General features: G+C 37.4%; 1 protein-coding gene across 8 annotated transcripts in view; it reads right to left on the reverse strand.

Annotated features, from left to right (window-relative positions):
• Nucleotides 1–22,558, reverse strand: part of BIRC6 (baculoviral IAP repeat containing 6) — a 171,184-nt gene that overhangs the window by 72,959 nt on the left and 75,667 nt on the right. For 7 of the 8 annotated variants that reach the window (XM_032681685.1, XM_032681684.1, XM_032681687.1 and 4 more), the window contains 13 exons: nucleotides 22,328–22,454; nucleotides 21,393–21,503; nucleotides 17,286–17,419; nucleotides 16,164–16,291; nucleotides 13,598–14,160; nucleotides 10,681–10,856; nucleotides 10,008–10,104; nucleotides 9,660–9,854; nucleotides 6,785–6,985; nucleotides 5,882–6,161; nucleotides 3,151–3,407; nucleotides 1,895–2,003; nucleotides 1,190–1,411 (listed from right to left, as the gene is read on the reverse strand). In XM_032681685.1, coding sequence (XP_032537576.1) covers nucleotides 1,190–1,411; nucleotides 1,895–2,003; nucleotides 3,151–3,407; nucleotides 5,882–6,161; nucleotides 6,785–6,985; nucleotides 9,660–9,854; nucleotides 10,008–10,104; nucleotides 10,681–10,856; nucleotides 13,598–14,160; nucleotides 16,164–16,291; nucleotides 17,286–17,419; nucleotides 21,393–21,503; nucleotides 22,328–22,454 — 2,600 coding nt within the window. The remainder of the gene's footprint in view (nucleotides 1–1,189; nucleotides 1,412–1,894; nucleotides 2,004–3,150; nucleotides 3,408–5,881; nucleotides 6,162–6,784; nucleotides 6,986–9,659; nucleotides 9,855–10,007; nucleotides 10,105–10,680; nucleotides 10,857–13,597; nucleotides 14,161–16,163; nucleotides 16,292–17,285; nucleotides 17,420–21,392; nucleotides 21,504–22,327; nucleotides 22,455–22,558) is intronic. The other variant, XM_032681688.1, reaches the window with a different exon arrangement.

Here is a 22,558-nt window from a genome sequence, read left to right on the forward strand (position 1 = left end):
TGTGAGATATAGTTTTATATCTGGCAGGAAGTAGAGGAATGGGGCTATACTACAACATGCATAGTCAAACTAAGTACAATAGTTTTATTAGTATTCTTTCATTTTGCCCTGTATGAAAACAACATACTCTCCTTCAAAAGACAGGAACTCAGTTGTGAAACCCACTTATATAAATCTATTATAAATCTAAATGGGCTATCCATTGTAGGAAGTCTGTTAAAGATTTTCCTTTTCAAATGTGAAAATAAATCCTGAAAATGTATTTTTGTTAAAGTGTATTGCTAAAAGGACTGACTTGCAATTTAAAATCCTTAAACTGATTCTCAAAATGAACAAGTTCATTTTGAATTAACAATTATTTATATGACGGTATCACTGAAGTGTCTTCAGAAAATGTCTCACTTATAATCATGAACCTAAAGGCATCATGTTGCACATACATACAAGCTCTATGTGCTTGTACCTATAACTGTAAATTATACACTTCCTGGTGTTCGAATGTTTGTCTGCGCCTGAAGGAGACAGTAAGGTAAGAGAAAAAGGGCAACAACAAAATCATGCGTGAGAAGTTCCCTTCATTAACTGGAATTGTATTCAACGGTACAAATGAAAGATGCTTGACTAGATACAGTAATTTAACAGCTGCATTTCTATAAAGCACATGAAACAAAGTTATGTGGCTTCTCTTTTTTTGTTTTCTTTAAACAGAAGAGATAGTTAAGCAACAGAAATTGTGAATATTAACTCATACATTTTCAAATCGGACTCACTAAGAGTACATATATAGTGTTTAGGGTGAACTTCTCTTTAGAACCCACCAATGTCCAGCAAATTCATAGTTGAAGATTCACTACAGATTTTGTGCTTTTGTTTTTTTTCAAATCAGACTGGCCATAACAAAAGTCCAAATAAAAAACTTCAAGAAAAAAATTCCCCTGGCTTCCTAGTTCTCAGCTATCTGTTACAGATACTGGATACCACAGCAAATAAAATAATGCTTATATAACAGTATACTAATGAAGATCACTTATAAGTACTGTGAAAATTACTGCAAACAATATCAACAAGATTAGTCCGCTAAAAGATCTCATAAACAGAAACATGAGTAAGTGCACTTTAAGTTGTATCATTTTAGTGAACAAAACGGTTCAGTTATAAAAATAATGTGTTGCAAAACTGCTATACTTACTCAAAAAGCTCTCTGTCAAGCAATGCTGGTAAATCATATTCAACAAGCAATTCGTAACTGTGCCACAAAATTGCTGCCACGCAATGCAAGTGGGAAGGGGATGGCATCAAAAGACCATACTCTCTCGTTGAGCTGTTTGGACAAATGTAGCTGACCCGGCCACCTTTTTTCATAGCTGCAACTCTTGCAGAGTCACTGACCCATTTCAGCAATGCTTGAATTCTGTAAGGCAAGATGATGTTGCACATTATAAAGGATCAAAGAAACACTCAAAACCAAATTAGCTTGCTGGTTTTTTGTAATCCAATTTACGCATTTATCTATTCCTTGGAAGTAAAGTTCAAGAGTGAGTTCAAGCTCTGTTTTCTCAAGACTTAGATCAGGGCTAAAATTAATTTAAAACACTTATCTTGGATAGCCAAATATCAACTTTCTACAGAAAAAGAAAATATAGCAGGTAACTGAGTCCTGAGTGTTTGAGAGAAAAGTTGGTTGAAAATCAAAATTTTATCACATTCATAAGAGCAGAAAAAAAGGCATGCAAAGAGCTAGAAGAGAAAGCAGGAAGCTTCTCCAGATTTATGCGCTTCCACTATCTTGTAACAATCAGATTTCAAAAGAGCTTTATTTTGTGCACTAACATCAAGCACCATTTAGCCAACTATTTTTGCATATGTTTCCACGTGACAACCCAAGTAACATTACCTATCTTTTGTTCCCGGGTCTTGAGTTGTTCCAAGTTGATAAAGAATGTCTATTGTGGAGTCAGAAGAGAGACCATTTAATCTTCCAAACAGTAAAGGGCTATTCAGATCTTGCCGCATTAAAAAAAGAAAAGGGGAGGGGAAATAACAGAAGTACTTACATATATATTTTTTAAGTGTACTAATGACATTATAGAATTGCAATATTAACATTTAAGTTTCGCCATTAACATAAGGATGCAATTCTTAAAACACACCACTGCCTCAAAACTGAGCATTTTGTATGTTCAAAGCAATGTTCAGCTTACTATGAAAGGAAAAGCCATTACATTTATCAGATACAGGACTTAAAAGTTTACATAGTAGGATTTTCTTCAACATATTCCAAAAAGACATGACTAATTCCAATAAAGCTATTAAACCTCATGCTCCACAGAAGCAAACACTTATTTCAAACTGGAAGCTTATTTAACTCCCATTTCCATCAATGGGACTACAGCTGAAGATTTCCTCAGATTATTTCCTATTCATCTTCTCACTGTGTTCATCTCCTCCCCTGCCGGAAGCTACTCTCTTATCTAACATCATTCCAGCAAAAGACAGCAATCTACGCTGAAACACTAACTGACGGAAAGAGAAGTCATGGAAGCCATTTTAAAAAGAGTGTTTTCTGTTAGCAACCTCCAAAAAGGAAAAATAGGAATTTAGTTTTCTTCATTTAAAAGCCACAAAACAGCAAAGTGGTATGAAACCATAAATACAAAACCCCCAGTGCATTAACAGAACAGCTTCTGCAGAATTTCACTGTGGGATACAGACTGTAGTTCTATCTTAATTACATGCCTCCACATACAAAGACTTCCAATGCTTAGTGTTATTCAGAATTCATACTGACTATTGCTGCCCAAATATTGCTGTTTGTTTTCCTTAGCACTACTTATGGATGCTTTTTATTTTGAAACATCTAGACACAGTATCTACAGTAAGAGACACTTAGGATACATTGCACATCCTACTCTTTGTCTTCAAAACATTACCTAATTCCAAAAACCCAAAACAATCCTGAATGCACTGCTCTACTATTGCAGAACTACCCACGTACAAAGACTGTGATACTCAGAAGCATAACAAAACACAGTGGCAAGTTCTGGCAACCCAGATTCTGAATCTGAAAGTAACATGCAAATACACTGTATTTGTACTTCTATACAAGCAATGTTTTTAAGTAACAACTGAAAAGAAATACATTGCACTCACCTGCAGGATCGCTCCCTGATGCTGAGCAGTTTCTTAGAAGAATGTCAATCAATTTTAGGCCAATTCTGGTGGACTGAAGCCCAATTTTTACAAGTACAGCCTCAATATTTGGAGAATGCATACCACAGTAAGGTGACATTAGTAAAGCAGCACATGTCTGCAACAGATTAGCCGTGGGTGCTGCAGCACTAGCCATCATTCCTTCCAAATCACTTATGTGAGTGAGGCAGTGGTGTAATAATCTTAACCATCCAATACTGAAAAGGAAAACAGAAAAATGAGCTAATGTATTATTTTCTTATGATGTTATTTTTCATCTATAGCACAACTACCTGTATTAGATTATAGGACAAGTACTGTAGAAAACTTCTGTGTCATGATCAAACACCATCTGAGCAAAGCAAATGCCTGAATTTAAGATCACAATGTAATAAACATTAGTAATGCTGTTACAATCATTGGATTAAGATTGTAAGAAAGGCAGGATTTGCGGGTAGGAAGAGTTAAGAGCCTGCAAGTTTCAGTACCAAAGTTTCTCAAGATTTCTCGATTCTCGTATGTATTTCTTCCAATAGGGCCAACCTACTGGGAGGAGGATGGAAGGGGACGTGTTTATATAAGTGGAAGGGTGTGGGGTGGTTTTGGGTTTGGGTTCTTTTGGTTGTTGTGGATTGTTATTGGGTTTTTTTGTTTGGTTGGCTTGGTTTTTTGCTTTGTTTGGGTTTTTTTTCCTTGTTTTTTGGGTTTTTTACATTAAAAGGAGCTGAGATGCAACAGTAGTTGGCATTAAAATTATGTATGTATGGCCAGTCTTCGCGAACGAAGATTTGGGAAGGGTCTTTGCCCTTCGAGCCTGCGCAGTGGATTTTTTTTTTTTAGGTGAGACACAGCGTGCGCTGAGCTGAGCCCACCCTTTAATCCTAAGGTTCATCTGCCGGGGCCGAGCAAGCTTGGACAGTGGCAGTGAGGTCCTCAGGACGTAGGTTTGTTTAGAGTGACCTTCTCTTAGATGGATGGCCTTACAGGGCTGACGAGCTCCATCTACCCGGGGGACTCCCCTGACCGGGACCCGAACCCGGGCCGCGGCGGTGAAAGCGCCGCATCCTAACCACTAGACCACCAGAGGGCCCCCCATTAAAATTATACACCTGAACAAATCCCCTGACATTACAAACTTTTACGGTCATACACATCTACAATAAATTACACTGAACCTTAAGGAACATGACTTAAAATACATACAGAAAAAGCACAGCAATTAAAAATGTGTTAGCCACTACATTTCTCCCATGTCTTTCTTATTCTTTGACAATATCACTCAGAATTCCTTTTAATAATAAATCCTGAGAACTAAACCTATTGTAATTGAATCAATTTGGAAACACATTAATTAGACTTTATTTATAAAATCCACTACTATTCAAACTAGCATCATGAACAATCTAAGTTGCATGCAAAATAAATGGCATCATTTCACTGACAAATTCTCAACTAGCAGGTTAACTTGTTTTCACACTTAATCTTTAGCATAGTTCAAAAAAAGGCAAACTTACATATAGATCTTGAATTAAACTTACAATTTTATTTCAGGAATAATGTACTCCTAGATGCATTAGATTTATTAATTAGAAGAGAGCAAGTTCTCTGTTATGTCTAAACCAAAATTATATCCAAGTTTACTGAATATGGCTATCATATCATTACTTTCCTGAGATACTTGCAAAATTAAGCTGAAAGCCACAATAAAAGCCACAATAAAACATGTCAAGACATGAAGAACATACACTCACATCTTTCTTTAGATACTGATTATTCTTGTGTGTCAGTATTATAACCTTTTCTGATGTAAAAATATATCAGTGGTATAATTTGGCTATAAAATTTTTTTTTACTGCTATTCAAGAGCAAAGACCAATTTCAGTTATACAGCTTTTATTAAATATACCCTAAGCAGTATTCATATTCTCTAAATTTACTTATGGTCTCAAAGTTTTTCCCAGAAAAAGAAAGGTTTTTAAAACTTTCCAATGCTCTCTTTTCAAATTCATAAACATTGAGATTCAAAGACAAAATATTTCAATTAATGAGTTTTTACAATTTAATAGGCTAAATTTAAGAACAAGAAATCTCAAAACTCCACACATCAAATTCGAAGTTGAAAAACTTTGACACTTCTTTTTAAAATCTTTAAGGTTTTTTTTTATTTTTATTTAAAAATGAGTAAGAAACTCAACATGTCACCTAACCAAATAAAAGCTTTTGAAAAGAAATCTTGCTGATATGCCGGAATTGTAACAACATTCAGTTCCTATTTCTCAAATGTTTGCAAACACCAGTATTAGATATGACTTCCAAAAAACATCCCATTGTTCTATTTCTATTCCTGCACCAAAAATTATGTAACTCTATTGACTTCAATAGGAATAAGAAATATTTCGGTACTTCATTTTTTTTGACAACTGCCTACTCATTAAAAACACAAAATGCAACTCTTAATGCTTTCCTGTGCTTTGTATTCTTTCACCATTGCAGGGGTGAAACATTCCCTTTTACATATGCAGATTTAAGCATGCAGTTAAATAAGTGAGAACTACTGCTTATATTTGCCTTCTGTATTGGAAACAAAAAGGCATAGTTTGCTACTGAAACACCTGACACAGAGCAGAAAACACCATGGAAAAAAACCCTAAACCACGAACTAGTACACTGTCCACTGATACCAGAGCCTTACCTTGTTTTAGAGACCTGATCCTCAGAGGGAAGGAAGGGATTATTGACGGTTGCAGAGGAGGTGTTTCCGAAGGCTGTGAGGCCCAACAGTTTGATCTGAGAGAGCCCCAGGGTACTGGCATCCCGAGGACGATGGAGACGAAGGCAGACAGCTGAGGCAACTTCAGCTTTTACCAACTGGATCTTTATATAGGTGAGTCCGCTTGTGATAACAGGAGTTGACAAAGGTAACATATTGACACCATCTGCGCTTATTTCAACAGACACTGATGAAGGGCAAGCTACAGAGTAAGATAAGAAGGTTTAACACTATTTAAAAATCTGTACTCGTGTAAATTTTAAGTGTTGAACATGTATCACTGTAAAAGAGAACAAAATTATTGAAATTATCTCAGGCAAACACTACTACAGAACTGCAGCTGGAGTATTTGAGCTGTGTGATGGTATACATTAAAATGGATATGCCTTTTGATACATGGTATATACAGTTTATTTCAAAGACTTCAGATAAAGAAAAGTCCTGTCACTAAAAACACCACACTTTTCCCTATCAGAGCTACAACAATAAGAACTGAAAATCTCATACTTATTTCCAACTATCATACATTTTGCCTGAAGACCCCTGACCTCATGTTCTCACTGAGGAAAGTTTTGAGAAGTATGACAAGTTTTTTTTGACATATTAACAGGAACATAAGACATCTACTACACTCAAGAAGAAACTGAGCAGGGGCAGGGCCTTCCATTCTCAAGGAAAGCAGAACTAGCAAGCTTTGCGAACATATTTTACGGGCATTATTCAAAAAACTTCTCAGCTTTAGTTCCTCTGATTACACTTTGTATTGTTTCTAAATACTACCCTTCACATTTTTGAACTGTCAGCAATGTCAGCGAATCTACTTACTCGCCAGAGAGGCCAGGTGAGGCTGGATGTGGATCTCCTTGAGCAGCACAGCTGCAGGAAGGTGAATTGTGAGGTCACACCAAGCCTCCTCAGGTAAAAATATGTATGACCATGCTGCAGACCGAGCCCGTCGGTGTGGAGGAGTAGCCTGCAACAGCACTTCAGCAGGCTGGGCAGTGGGACTGCTTGAGGTGATTGAACCTTCAAAAACAGCACCATTAACATTGATTATTAATGTTTATTAATAAAACCCAGATTAATTTACAACCTGAACTGTGGAAAACACTTTTTTCCTGTCTCATCTGTTTTGGTTTATTGATAACATCCCATTTGTAATAATGTCAACTGTTGAGTTATTTCTATTTTACTTAGACTGTTTTAAATAGGCAGTTTATACATCTATATGCATGTGCATGTCCTTGAAATTTGCTAGGGGACACCTGCTACCAAAATCTTAAACTTACTCTCAAGAGTACGTGACAAAAACAAACCAACCAGAAAGGTGCAGGTTGAACAGTATGCTAAGAACTTGAACTAATTTAATTCACAGCTAACGTAATGAAGGTTTTAAAGGTTTAAATATTACAACAACATAAACAATTTTATAACCAAATTCTGCAACATGATGAGAATCAGAATGTACTGAGGAAAACTGGAAGGTTAATTTCAAAAGCCAGCTCCTGACTGTAAGTTAAATATTAAGACAGATGCACTTATGGCAGAACATCAAGAATTGCAGCACTTCATAAATTGGGAGATAAGGTATGCAAGAGCCTACCACCATACATACTTTTTTACTGTTTAAAGTGGTAAAGAACCAACATTTGCAAGATTCCTAAATTTACCTTTTAGAAATGTGTGAAGAGCAAGGTAGATTTCTAAGGCCCCCCTGTTATGCCAAATAAACCTCTTTTCCTTTTCTTTTTTAATTTCATTATTTTTGACACTCTTAAATTTGAATAACAGGACTGTATGAACTTCTCTCTTGTTCAGCAATTTCTCCAGAAATTTTAAAATTAATCCTTTCTTTCTCCCTCTTGTCAGTGAGACACACTGTATGAATACAGGCTGTGGATGTGGTCTACCTGGACTTCAGCAAAGCCTTTGACACCATCTCCCATAGCATACTCCTGGAAAAGGTGGCACAGACGGGCACTCTGTGCTGGGTTAGGAACTGGCTGGAGGGTCGGGTCTAGAGAGTGGTGGTGAATGGTGCTGCATCCAGTTGGTGGCCGGTCACTAGTGGTGTCCCCCAGGGATCAGTGTTGGGCTCAGTTCTGTTTAATATATCTACTGATGATTTACATGAGGGGATTGAGTCCACCATTAGCAAATTTGCAGATGACACCAAGCTGAGGGGGAGTGTCGATCAGCTGGAAGGCAGGAGGGCTCTACAGAGGGACCTGGGCAAGCTGGAGGGTTGGGCTGATTCCAACGGGATGAGGTTCAACAAGGCCAAGTGCCGGGTCCTGCACTTTGGTCACAGCAACCCCCTGCAGCACTACAGGCTGGGCACAGAGTGGCTGGAGAGCAGCCAAGCAGAAAGGGACCTGGGAGTTTTGAGACTCCCAAAAAGCTGAACATGAGCCAGCAGTGTGCCCAGGTGGCCAAGAAGGCCAGTGGCACCCTGGCCTGGATCAGGAACAGTGTGGTCAGCAGGTTCAGGGAAGTGATTTTTCCCCTGTACTCAGTGCTGGTGAGGCCACACCTGGAGTACTGTGTCCAGTTCTGGGCCCCTCAGTTCAGGAAGGATATTGAGGTGCAAGTCCAGAGAAGAGCAACGAAGCTGGTGAAGGGACTCGAGGACAAGTCCTATGAGGAGAGGCTGAGGGAGCTGAGGTTGTTTAGCCTGGAGAAGAGGAGGTTCAGGGGAGACCTCATCACTCTTTACAACTCCCTGAAAGGAGGTTGTAGCCAGGTGGGGGTTGATCTTTTCCCCCAGGTAACCAGCAGTAAGACAAGAGGGCATGATCTTAAGCTGTGCCAGGGGAGGTTTAGGTTGGATATTAGGAAGAAGTTCTTTACAGAGAGGGTAATTAGGCATTGGACTGGGCTGCCCAAGGAAGCAGTGGATTCTCTGTCCCTGGAGGTTTTTAAGATGAGACTGGATGTGGCACTTAGTGCCATGGTCTAGTAACCATGCTGAGGGTTGGACTTGATGACCTCAGAGGTCCTTTCCAACCCGGCTGATTCTATGATTCTACGCAAGGGCTACACTAGGCTAGTGGGTAGCAACAGAAAACAGCACTAGTGGTTAAAAGCAGCCTTTGTAAGGTATTCCAGTACCTCTCCATCTTACAACACAGGCCTTTTAGTTAACTAAAAGTCACTGTATTGATATCGAAAAAGCATTGCACTTCTAACAAATGCTCATTCAGGCAACATCAAAGCAGTTAGGTGTAGATGTGAGAACATCATCAGCAGTATCAGCCTTATGCTCCAGCTTCTTCTACTGTTTGACCCAGCTCAGTTTCATTCTCTGTCATCCAGTTTTGCTATTCTTCTGTAATAGCTTCATCAAACCCGATGCGCCTCAAGTGAAATTAGTGAGCCTTAGTGTGTCTGTGGCAGATGTGGGCTGAAACTGGGCATCCCCTGACCTAGGGGATGAGAAATGGGCTCACCCTGATGCATGACTTCATCAGATACAGATCACTCCCTTTCCTTCCTTCCCCTGCACACATGAGGTCTTATTTCCTGTGGAGGAGAGGACTAACCTCATCCCCAGCATTATCTTGAAATATCAGCAACTGCTCTGATTAGAAGATTTAACGGTATTGCAACATCTGACACTATTGCAAAGCTTTTTGTTAAGAACTTGATACAGATTCAAATGACCAGTGGATATTAATCTAGAGAAAGAAGTATTACTTACCCAAAGGTGCAAAATTGTGAATTCCTTCTGCATTATCAGGCTCCGAAGCTAGAACTCTAGCTTTCAAACTACTATCTGTTGCTTTGGTGGGACCAGAATCAAGAAATTTCATAATAGTCGAAACCATGCTTCTTGCTGTGTTAACAATCGCTCTTGTGCTTGTTACCATGTTGTTACAGATAAGCTGAACACCACCTGTATATAGTGTGGGCAGAGAGAAAAAAACTCCGATACTGCTCAAAAGCATGCAACAGATTCCCCACAAGCAAAAGCCTATTTATTTTTAAGTGCAAAAAAAATCTATAATAAACCTTTTACTTGATGCAGCTAAAGAAAAAACAATCTTACCCATATCGTGGAAAGCCTTCAGTGCCTCACTTGTATCCAACACTCGTAAAATGAACCAGAGCAGTGGCTCAGATAACTGACAAGTGGCAAGAGAGCCCTGGAAGAAAAATATGTAAGAAATATGTGGTTTCATACAAAATTAGTATGGTAGAAATATGCATGACAGCTCTCAGCCTCCCCTTCTAGTAGGCAAAACTCCTAGAGATGAAATGCCACCACAGTTGACCTCTCTGCCATAGGAATGCAGAGAGGAATACCATGTTCCACATTGTTCAACTCCTTATGTAGGAGAAGTCTTTGTGGTAAAGAAAAGCTCAAATGCACAGAGTGAGCAGCTGAAGGGAAATAAGAATATTGAACATAAGTGCACACTAATATGAACACAATAAATGTCTTCCCCACCTGCACATAACACAATATCCAATCCATCTTCAAGCCCTTGGCCAGGAACATTTACAGGAATGTCAAAATATCCTTACAGAAAGTCTCTCTCTCTCTCTCTCTCATGGGCAACAGAGGGAGGCTCCCTAACTGCAGCACCCAATTGAAGTGAGGTTGTAAAAAATGTTAACATTTCTTTTACACAGCGCTAACTCAGTTTCTGATCTTATAATGGATCACAGAATTTAGTAATATAATTTCCTTGAAGCACAGCAGGCCTAAGGGAACTTACCTGTCTTCCCATGTACCCACAGGCCATGTAGGTAAGAATTGGCTGAAGCATCACTTGAACTGTTGTTGCTTTTTTGCTAAGTGTTGTCAGGATAGTGAACAACCCGTCTCCGACTGATATTGCATCTAAGCCACCATGAAAGTTTTCATGTTTAGTGAGATGTAAGCCACTTGCACCTTAGTGAAAACAGAAATAATTCAAAGGTCACCAACTGATATTTATCAAACCATTACAGCACATAAGAGAGCTCAAGGATATTTAAATGCTCACATGGATTTTACTAAGTACAAATGGACCAGTTTTCAAGATCATATAAATTACCATTAGTGTTCCTGAAATTCTGCTTCTCAGTGTTACAGCTCAGGATTTATGCATGAGGATTTTTTGAATATCAATATTCGCCAGTATGGATTATACTCTACTGAGATGAAGGACAGAAAGCAAATTAATAGTCTTCCCAAGGATGAGATTACTTCCATAAAAACTCATGAATCATATGACTTCAGTCTGGAGGAGTTTTTAAAACTGGATTTAGATTGGAATGCAAGGACACCATGGAAAAATCCTGTCCCATTTAGAGAAACTGAAGTTATACTAAAAACAATTATAAAAACCAGTGTGCTCAAGTGATCTGTGGAATGCACCTTAGATAAACATTTTGGCAAGAAAATTCACAGGTGTAGTACTTTAACCACCTTCAAGCTGTCAAGAAAGCAAATATTGATAAGCATTGGATGCATGGACACAGAGAAAGAAGGCTGAAGACTCAGCCTTTGCCCAGTCTAGCAAAGTTAAACATAATGAATTATAAAGCTGAGGCCAAATAAGGTGAGTCTGCTATGAGGACTTCCAGGTGAGGAGAAGGTAGCATAGGAGGTGAATACTGTTAAGTGTATGATTTTCATAGTTCATTAATGACAAAGCATAAAACTCTAGTGAAACAGACACGATGGTCATAAAAGAAAAACTAGAAAGAAAAACTTTTCAAATTCACGTGGCAAGTGAATTATTCAAGGCCACCTGGCATCCTGACCAGCTGGCTCACCAGTTGCAGTATATTAACATTATTAGCACAAATTTTTACACCAGAGCCACTACCTATCAGTACACATTCGCAGACATCTTGTTTACCTTTCCTGGGAGTACCTTTCCATGCTGCATTAGTTATTATATGTTTACTAGTATAAGCTGATAACTGATTTGTGGATCACATATACCTTGGCTGCAGTCCTGGAAAAATGTTTTGTTCACAGAAATTGTCTGGAGAGAGCTTAATAGAGTTTTTGATGAAGGAACTAAAACCACAAACAGCTGTGTTGCATCTTCCCAAAATACATGAACAAATTAGTTTCAATAACTTATATTTAAGGACCTTGGAAGGAACAATCCACTGAAGGAATCAGCTGGCCCAGTATCCTGAATTCAATGAAAAACATTTTGAAACAACACTGTCTTTCCAAATTGCCTTTTAAAAAACGCAAAACAACTGCTGGACAGAAATTAGCAGTTCAGAAAGACATCAAATTTGAGGAGAATAATATGTGAATATCACTCCAAAGAAACACACAGTCAGAACAAAACCCCATTCCCAGAACAAACTACTTTCAGTGTTCATAGCGTATTTGCAATATGACACTAACTACCCAGAGTAATGGAGGACATGTTCTGGAATTAATTTCAGGAAGGTTCCAACAGCACAATCCAGGCTTGTTAAATCCTGCCTCCTGTTTATTTGACTACTGGAGATTACTATTTTTCCTATTTTTTGTGCTTTTATGCCAAAATGAACCACTGGTCTAATATACATCCAACAAGCACACTGTTTGCTGATAATAGCGTTGATTAACAGTTTCACATCTGCTTAAAAGCGATCAGCACAGGAAAGGTCAGAGCAACTTTCTTCAAACCAAGGGAATCACTATAAAAAGGAAAAATTTTACAACTATTACACCTGAAACAGAGTGCAAGGTATTTGTCTGTACTCCTGCAAAATGTTTTTCCAGTTTTGCACACATGGAAACATTCATAGTATTTCAGCCAGTGGTGTAATTTGTGCAAATAAACTCTTTGCTATCATCACTACTCAGAAGCAAGTTACATAGGTTGTCTCTCTGAGAAAATGTACCTCAGATACAAGTCTGACAAACAGAAACTTTGCTGTTCAAAGTATGATCAGCTTCCTCACTTGTTCACAGGAGGAAGATCTGACCCACAAATATATTACTGGAACTCCTAGAATGTGATATTAACGTGATTTCTGGTAAAACAGAGGAAAAGTTTACGTATTCTGTGAAAGGGACAATACTGTAATTTGTCTTTTGCAGAAACAATTAAAAAAAGGAAAATAATCCAATACATAGAGAACAACTGAGGTAAGGGATCTGTAGTACAAACTTTAGACTCATTCTAACCCACACATAGAGGTGTGTGATGGCTACAGACTTAAATACAGGAAATTCCATTTGAACATATGAAAAAGGCTTTTCTGTGTCAAGAATGATTGAACATTGTAACAGGTTGGCCAGGGCAGTTGTGGAGTTTCTACCTTTGAGGAATTAAAAGCCAACTGGACTGAGGTACTGAGCAACCTGCTGTCTGAGGCAAGGTTCTGAGTTGACTGTTTTGTGCAGGAAGGTTGGACTAGACAATCTCCAGAGGCCCCTTTAACATTAACCATTCTGAGACTCAGCAAATTCAAATGCCAAACACATTCCTGTTTGGTTTCAATTACTGTCTCCCACCTCATGATAGGAGTTTTTTTACATATCTCTTCCCCCTTTCACCTCTTCTCTGTCTCTTTTTTCCTATCATTTCTGTGACACATTCTTTCATGTCTACACCCAAGTTATGAGTTTGCAGAAGTTTTAAATGTTTCACCACCCTTAAAGAATGTCCGCTTTTTTCAGGAAATACCTACCAATAATCATTGCCATAGCACTGCTGTTACACTGGCCAAGTGCAGACAAAATCTGGCTCATAATTTGTTGGTTGGCTAACACCAAGTCTGCCACATATGCAGTTGATCCTTGAGTATTAGGGTTGCTTCCATTGCCATCTTTGCCTCCTGAAACCTTTTCTTCATCAGACACGCTGTCTGTAGTACTGCTTGCTACTGGAACACGGGCACTGTATTCTCGGTTACTGGAGAGCGGCAGTTGAACTAAAATGTTTATCAGCTTTAATAAATCAAACATAAGTTGATCCCTTGTCATTTCTCCACAAACTGCTTTGGCATCACCTGGACGGATAATATTGGCAAAAAGCCCTCCAAAACATGCTCGAGCACCCACAGAGCTGTCTGAGCCACTGCGAGACATTACTTTGTCTGAACATGTAATGTAATGATGCACAAGAAAGGTTATGGACTCAATTACTGCAGAAATAGTGCTAACTGATACAACTTCAAAATTCTGTTCCAGGGTAAATTCCAAGAGTTTCACTTGTGCGTCCAATGGTCCCTGGCCTGTTTGGAAAGCACCCCTGAAATGCAAAAAAAAAGGAAAAAGAAAAGAAAAAAGAGATATTACAAGCTGCCATTTATAATTTTTTAATATATTGGTCATTACATAGCCTGCTCATGCCATCACTTTCCTGACACCTCAAAGGATCAAAAAGTTACCTTCTAAAAAGTCTAGGATCCAACTTTGTTTTTGTTTAGAATTCAGTTTGTTTTGTAGGTATAGACTTGGAATACAGTCCTGTTCGGTTCTGGATGAAAAGTGTCTTATATTTGCAAGGAAATACCCATGGGAAGCAGTCACCTAACACTTTAATACCATTAGATTATTTCTTTTCTTACAGGAAATCATAATGGGTTTTTTTCTTCACAAGGGTTTGTTTTTGTATGTCCCCAGTCCCCACCCCAGAGGTGTCGGACGAAGAACGGTCAGGTTTTTGCTGTCTAAATAGTAAGTACACATAAGACCATGAGAAGGTACTCAAAATATCACAGGCTAGTGCTTGTAGATTGATTGCTTGAAGGATCTCTCTTAGGGATACGTTTATTTAACCAATTGCTTTTACACATATAGTGGTGGACTACAAAATGAACCTTTTGAATCAGTATATCTAAAATAGAACTTGTGCTAATTCTTGAAGCATTACTTACTGATTTTTTAATATACCTCTCTGTATCTTTTCACATTTATTAATGTTCCTGTAACTTTTAAAATTACATACAGACCAAAACAGTAAATAGAAAAAGCCTTGAAGAAAATATTTGGCATTTATTAATTCTAAAGAGTAAAATACTGCTCTGCTCTTCTTCACAATTAATTGTATGCCTTGATCAGATGTGGTACCCTTCAGTAACTACCTGAGTTCTTAGAAATAACAATCTAAATCCTTTTCTGGTGCTTTGCTTCCCATTTTATATTTCAGTCTCCCACTTGGTTTGACTCAAAAAAACCCTAACACATTTCAAAACCTACCCTTTCAGTGCTCTCATTAGCTTATTTCAAATAAATGCTAGCATGCAGACATGTATTCCAAGATTCACTGTGAATTCATGATTTTACTGTATTATGACATGTCTTATATAAGTCATTGATCATCAAGGTAACCTGGTAACACCAGCCCCACAAATTAAGTCACTAAGGTAAAATCTCTTAGAAGGCAGAAATCATTTTCTTTAAGATTAAACAATAGGTAACACCAAAGTGCCACCTACTGGGAAGCCAGAACTGAGGAAGCTCATCCCTAATTATACAAAGCCTTTGTTTGGGGACGAGCGTAACATCTATATTAGAACGAAATTATTCCCAATGTCCTTCAGAATTAACAAGTGCCGTATTTCCGGTGTAACACTGTATATACAGTCACTTGCCCGTTGACCAGCCTTGAAGAAGCAGAGTTGTAAAAGACAAGCCATAAGCTTTTATCTCTCTCCTGGCCAGAGGCACTTGGCTACACTAGTGGGCATCAGTAGGCCCCAGGAGAGTTGGGCAGAGGATGTTTTCCACTGTCATGTGAAGAGAAAAAAACCTCACCAAAGACAAAGCAATAAATACGCATATTGCATAAAGAGAATTAAACAAGCTTATATTCCATCTTACCCTGTGCAAAAAGCCATCCATATTATTTTCACAATCTATTGAATAATTTCTACAATCTTGTGTTAATTCAGGCCTCTTAGAATAAATACTTTTTATAATAGGTAAGCTCAACAGTGCCCTTATTTTAGGGATTACTTCAACAAGGTCTATATCTTAGCTCTAGTTAAAATCAGTTCAGAATTCTAGTGCTTCTCTTCGCTGTCACCCACACACAGACGGCTGTGGGTGGATTCCAGATGCACTCTTCCACATGCCGGAAGCAGCTCAGAACCTGCTTGTAGTGCTGCAGCAACAATGAAGATTTCCATTGATACATAACTTGATAGTATGACAAGGTGGGATATATACATCTTAGTTATGATTCCCAATCACACAGATTTTAAAGAAAAAGAGGGTATGAAAGGAAAAAAAAAAATCAGTAAGATCTACCTTTCTGTTGAAAGTATATGTATTAATTTCAATAAAAATTCACTGAACATATGAGGACAAGTTGAAGAAAGGTGCACTTGTAATCGAGTAAGAAATTCTTGCATAGCTTGTGTTGCTGTTGGTCCAACCTAGAGGGAAAGGCATTTCAGTAAGTATTATATATGAAGACTGAAATGTCTTCAAGAACGTTAAGCAGTATCTAACAAAAACATCTTCTACAAACAGAGAAGTATTCTAAGTATTGCAAGTAGCTGAACTTGCTTTCTGAAAATTTTACAGCACTTTCACAGAACTAATCCATATCAATTTATATTACATATTTTTCAATTCCTAACCCTGAGTCAAAAGCAAGAAATTCAGTTCTTTGTCTAAGACACGTTTTGCAGCTTGGGAATCTCTTTTCAGTAATGTAAATTATTTTTCACACAGAATACATTTCTGTGCTAATCTGAATGCTTTTTCACAAGCTACATATTTACATAAGTACTTTAAATTAGCAGCACTATGCAGAGTTTAAGTTCTGGAATAGACTATATATTTTCTGGAAAATTTGCTGGGAAAAAAATAACCTGGAAATACCAGGTATTTTCTGCCTCTTAAACTGAGACTCCTGTCAAATATTACATACAATTAAGTTAACTTGGTCTTTTTTTAATCACTATTTGCAGACATTTCAAAGACTGCAAAAAGCAAAAAAAAACATTTGTTGAAATTAGGAGAGGCAGTGGACACCACATGAATCCAGAAACTAAAAGCACGAATAAGGCAGCAAACAAAAGCATAATTTTAAATTCTGGAATTCTTAGATACTTAAAATCTTTATTGGCATTTTTATCCCAATCCAACAAGATTCAGGAAACTAACTGAATGGAATACTTCACTAACATCTCACATGGCATCCTCTCCCTGTGGCAAGTCTCCAGAGAGTTCCAAAATTATACTCGCACTACACAGAGTGTATCAACAACATGAACTTCCCTATGGTTGCTCATCAGAACCAACTAAGACTAGCCAGAAAAAGAAACAAGACAAGGATATAATACATAACAAATAACACGTTTCTGTCCAGTGTGTTGCAATTCTACTACAAAGAGTTTTTCTTTTATTTTAATTGCTCATTACCTGTGGACTGTGTTGATTTGTTCCATGAGGATTAGTGCCAGAAAGAAATTTCACTAACACATGAATGAGGTTTGGATCTGACACCAACAATTGGGCAGTACTTTCCTGAGCTCCAATGGCACTGCTTGGACCAGCTTAAAAATAAAGACATAAAAATTAAATCTGTAATCTTAAGCACTAAGTGTAAATCAAACATTTATAGTGCAAATTCCTTATATTTATTTCATGATATGGAAATATTCTCAGCTAAATCAGCAACTCAAAGCTGCTTACTCAGAGCTACAATCTTAACTTTTCTTTTAAGTATACATATAAACCCCCAAAACTGTTCCATCACTGTTGCAAACTTGCTAAGGCAGTATTCCTGAAAACAGCAATTAATTTTGTAGAAGCAATACAGACATTTTGACTTGTTTCTTTTTGTTAGTCCAACATTTTAACAAGGCTTAAGTGCATTTTTTAGTTTGTCAGATAGAGACCAAGTGTTCTGTTATCCTATAAAAAATCAAAATATTTTTGTCCTTGGCACATGCACAGACTTCTCATCATTGACTAAAATTGCAGGGAGCTTAACAGATCAGAACTTTGAAGAGCAGAATTTCAATTAAAATACACCCTTCAGTGATCAAATGAATGAGCTTTATTAAATGTGAACTCTTACTCCTTCAATAGTGATATATTGAATCAATTCAAAACACAGCTTGAAAAAAGCATGGCCACTTACTGAATAAAAATAGATTCTTATATTATTACATCTATCTAAATGAAGTTACAGTTTATTACATGCTGAAGATGTGATCTCTTTCAGACTATGTCATCATATATAAAAGTTTAAATCACGAAGAAATGATGCTCTGGAACAACAGCTTGGATGGCACTCCTTCACAGTCCAAGATAAGTTTCTTAGTTAGGGAAGTTGTTAAAAGAAACAAATCCTGACCTACTTACTAGTCATTCTGTTTTTCAGAGTCTTCATGATTCACGATAATTTCCTTAAACTAAGGAGAGTTAAACTAAAGATCACAACCAGAAGGGAAACATCTTTGTCAAAACCAGAACTAAACTCTGACTGCTTCCATCTCAGTTGAAACACTTTCAGCACAATGAAATAAATACAGCATTGGAAAAACACTTGCTCTGAAAAGAAATCCTTACAGGAAGATGGGAGGAGAAGATAACTCAGAGTAAGTTTTCCCTTTATCAAATCTTAGACTATAAACAGATATTTTTAAACTATAAACAGGTTTCTTGCTTTAGATAAAATGTAGAAAACTAATGCTTACAATACAAGTAATTTTGCATTGATTTATCAAGATCAGTAGTGGAACAAGCCTGTATGGTTATGACTGATGGTATGGCAATAGCTGCAGCTGAATAAAAGCAAGAAAGCATCCCATGGCATTCCAGTTCCACTGTAGACAACAAGCCTGCTCTAGCACACATTTGATAATGCAAAGGATGAAAAGGTTAAGGCTTGTCTGGGTGGGGAACAAGCCTGTAAGAAGAAAGTACACAATTTCACATGTTTTTTTAAAGAAAACTGAAGATGTCAGAAAAACAGAGAGGCCTTTCATTGCAGGATGTGCCTTTATATAGGAGTCTGGGTGAACTGATAAAGTTTATTTTCCCCCTACTGAATCTGAGCATTTACTTAAATAAAATGTACAGAACACTGATTTTTCCTCTAAGGAAACTAGGCATATAGGTTGTTGGAGAGTGGTTATGGTGTTGGTTGGCTGGTTTTGGGGGGTGTTTCTGAGTATATCATGATATAAGTTGAAAATGAAACTGATACTCAGGTTACTAAGAGCCCCCTAAGCTCATAGCTCTTGAATTTATACTTACTACTGCCTTCTGTTGTTGGATTTTTGTTTGTTTGTTTTTTAAACTTCCACTTATAAACTAATTTGAAATTTAAGACAAATCATTATCACTAAAATTACATTCAACTGCAGTTGACATAAGTAAGGGGCTTGTATTTTAGACACTAAAAGGGAAAAGAGCCTCATTTTATAACCACACACATCTAGCAAGGCTAATTTAAATTATTCCCAATGGACTGTAATTGACATCTTAGTGGTTTAAAAATAAATCAATAAATAAACTTAACCACAATCTGTCAATACGGTCAAGACCTGAACAATTTATGCTTCATCTTGAATATTCTACATTGAGGAACTTCTATGAGATGCTGTCTGCAATGACTCAAGAGACTATTATAAGTCCCAGTTCTGAACAAAAGAACACAGAAACCAAAATTATTGATTGAAGAAGTGCTCTGATGGATCTCACCTTCAATAGTCAAGAATCTAATACAGATTATTTCACTCTTTAAATGTGACAACTCAATATCATTGAGAAAGAAGATTATGTTGAATTATCAGCTGCTGAGGAATCCTGGTACAGAAGATCTGATGGGTGCTTATACCTACTTAGCTGCTGGTTCCCTCAGTGAGTATAGGAAAAGGGGCAGTTAAGGGATATACAGCTATGTAAATCCACACACAAGTATAGAAGGAGACACCCTGTTCTTTACCCTCCAGCAAGCTTGCATCTCCAACCCTTTCCAACTCAACTCCAACCTTGGGCTCACAATCCTAGATACAAAAAAATCCACAACCATGTGCACATGCTGAAGTGTGCCCGTGATGAATCACATTCCTCTTGAGCAGCCTTTTATTCACATAATCACCTACTGATCTCAGGCAATTACCAAAGAAACTTCTGCAAACACACAGCTGCCTGTTAGTGTCAGAACACACCACTGAGCCTCATACGATTTGGAAGAGATTCACGTATGATCTCAGTGATACACACCACATAAATTTTGGAAAATGGCACTCTACAGTCACAAACTGGAGTGTTGACAATACATGTGCCTGTTAACTGCAGGCACTGTTATCCTACAGATCTGCCCACGTTCCATTCTCAGATATCAAGAATAAGATTATAATTTCAGTTTGTGAATATTATTTCTCTTTCTTAATTTACTCAGAGCTCTACTGCTTCACTTAATAGTAAAAATTTCAGCAGATTTTCATAAGACTGAATCTAAATAACATCACAGAAAGGGGACAGAAAGTAAAAATTTTAAGAAAAAACTGCATCCCAAAGTCATTGATTTGAAATGGCAAATATGAAAAAAGATTCATAAGAATCTTTGATGAAAATTCTGGAGAACAACTGTGACACCCCAGGACAGCAAACTGTTTCATAGAAGTGTGATCTTCAGGTGGCTCATGCCTTCTTCTGTAAGTACCATCTCTAGTCATATGCTTGGAGGGAAAACAGAATTTAAAAGAGCTCTTACGTGGCTAACATAGGTTTTAAAACATTCCAGTGTCTACGTTCTCACTATTTGATATTTCTTTAGCCTTGAGGACAAGGTCACCAAAGCTTTCCTCATGACAGCTGTCCTATGATAGTGAGCCATACAGAAGCTTAATTTCCTCATTTAAAAATTACTTCCTTTAATTTCTATCAGTCTTGTGTCAAAGTCTCATCCACAAAGTGACATTATTTCTAGTGTGCTATGGAGCAATATAGAGAATGTGAGATAAGCTGGTGTGCGTAGGGAAATGAAATGAAATTAAATGAAATGGCTGGATTTCTTTTTTAATAGATTCAGCTTCTGGGGGCTTATTTCCAGATAGTTTAACATATGTAGTGATTGGAGCTTGCATATTTACAAAAATATTCCTACTACATCAGAAGAACATGAATCTCTCTCATAGCACCTTAATCCTTCCTCTCTGATACTCCTTCGCATACTACAAAGCCAATTTCCAGGGATCGTTAGAATCACAGAATATTCTGAGTTGGAAGGGACCCACAAGGATCACCCAGTCCAACTCTAGTCCTAAAATGCACCTTTAAAAGACATTGCCTATCTACTTATAATGACATTCTCTTTTGTCAGTAGGGTTTTTGTTTCCCATGGTACAAGCAATTCAAGGAGCTCACTCTTGAAAAGCTTGAAATTACAGAGAACCAAAAAAAGTACTTATATGACAAAGGGAATGTTCTGGATTGGAATCAACACTCGTTCTTACATCACTAAAACAGGTAACAAAAAAAAACCCAAACCAACCCCAAACCCAAACTTACCATTAAGCTGCATATTTGTCATGAGTGTTAGGCTGTGAAGCACAAGGCACCACGTCCGGAGTAAGGTATTAGGATACCATGCCAGAACTGACAGGAAGCTAGTCACTGAAGCTGTCAAGAAAAACAGGTTTTTCCAAGCTTTAATCTTCAGGATATTACTATAGATTTCTTATTTTTACTGTAAGGTGCTACATTTAGTATTGTTATTTACTTTGTTTTGGCAACCATTGTTCCAGGAAATTAGGAAAGAAGCCTCAACAACACTTCATAGGACCTGGCCCACAGAACTTTATACAGTGCCCAGATCCTGATATCTCAGAGAAAACAATGTAAAGAAACTGGTTTCAAAATGCTCTCATGGAAGTCAGCATAACAGGTTCATTATATCAGGCATAAATATTTTATATTATCACCAAAAGATGCCTTGGATTTTCTAAACTATGCAGTATAACATATTATAGAAAAAAAATAATTCAACATGTCTTTGTATCAGACTATTAGTCTGATGCTAAAAAGTAATAGGGTTTTCACACTCTACTGACCCCTTTCTTAAGAGAAGGATCATAGGATGGTATACAATGAGATGAAATCTGTCAGAAAAGTGCATACAGTTGCACAGTTCATCTTATACTAAGAAGTGTATTTTGTATTTCCTCTTGGGAATAATGATGAATTAAAACCCACAAATTTTACAACTTAATTTCTAAGGAGATTATGAAAATTCAATGAATCAACTCTCAGTTACACACTAGCAACATATTTTTCAAGTTGAGAAAGTGAGTCCAAGAGTTCTTTAACAAGAACACATAAATTATCCCAATACTGATCTTATAAAAAGTACTTACTGTAGTACTTTTTATTAGCAAATATTGAGTATTAAAAAAAAAACAAACACCAATAAAACAAACTTATTTCCCATATTTAATACATTTTACCTTGGTTCAGGGAAACGACAGGTATTCGGTTAGCATTATAAAGGAAAATATCAGCGCCATTATCTTTACTTCCAGAGGAGCTGGAATTCAGGCTTAATGTGAGCCATAATTGTAATAGGGATTCAAGCTGGGAAAAAAGGAAACAAATCTCACCATGAGACCGAACTCAGAACCCTAGGGCAATAAAAGTTTCAATTTTAAAAACTTTATCAATATTCTCAGCTGCTACTG

Source organism: Chiroxiphia lanceolata, chromosome 3, assembly GCF_009829145.1.
Source record: "Chiroxiphia lanceolata isolate bChiLan1 chromosome 3, bChiLan1.pri, whole genome shotgun sequence".
Lineage (NCBI taxonomy): Eukaryota > Metazoa > Chordata > Aves > Passeriformes > Pipridae > Chiroxiphia > Chiroxiphia lanceolata.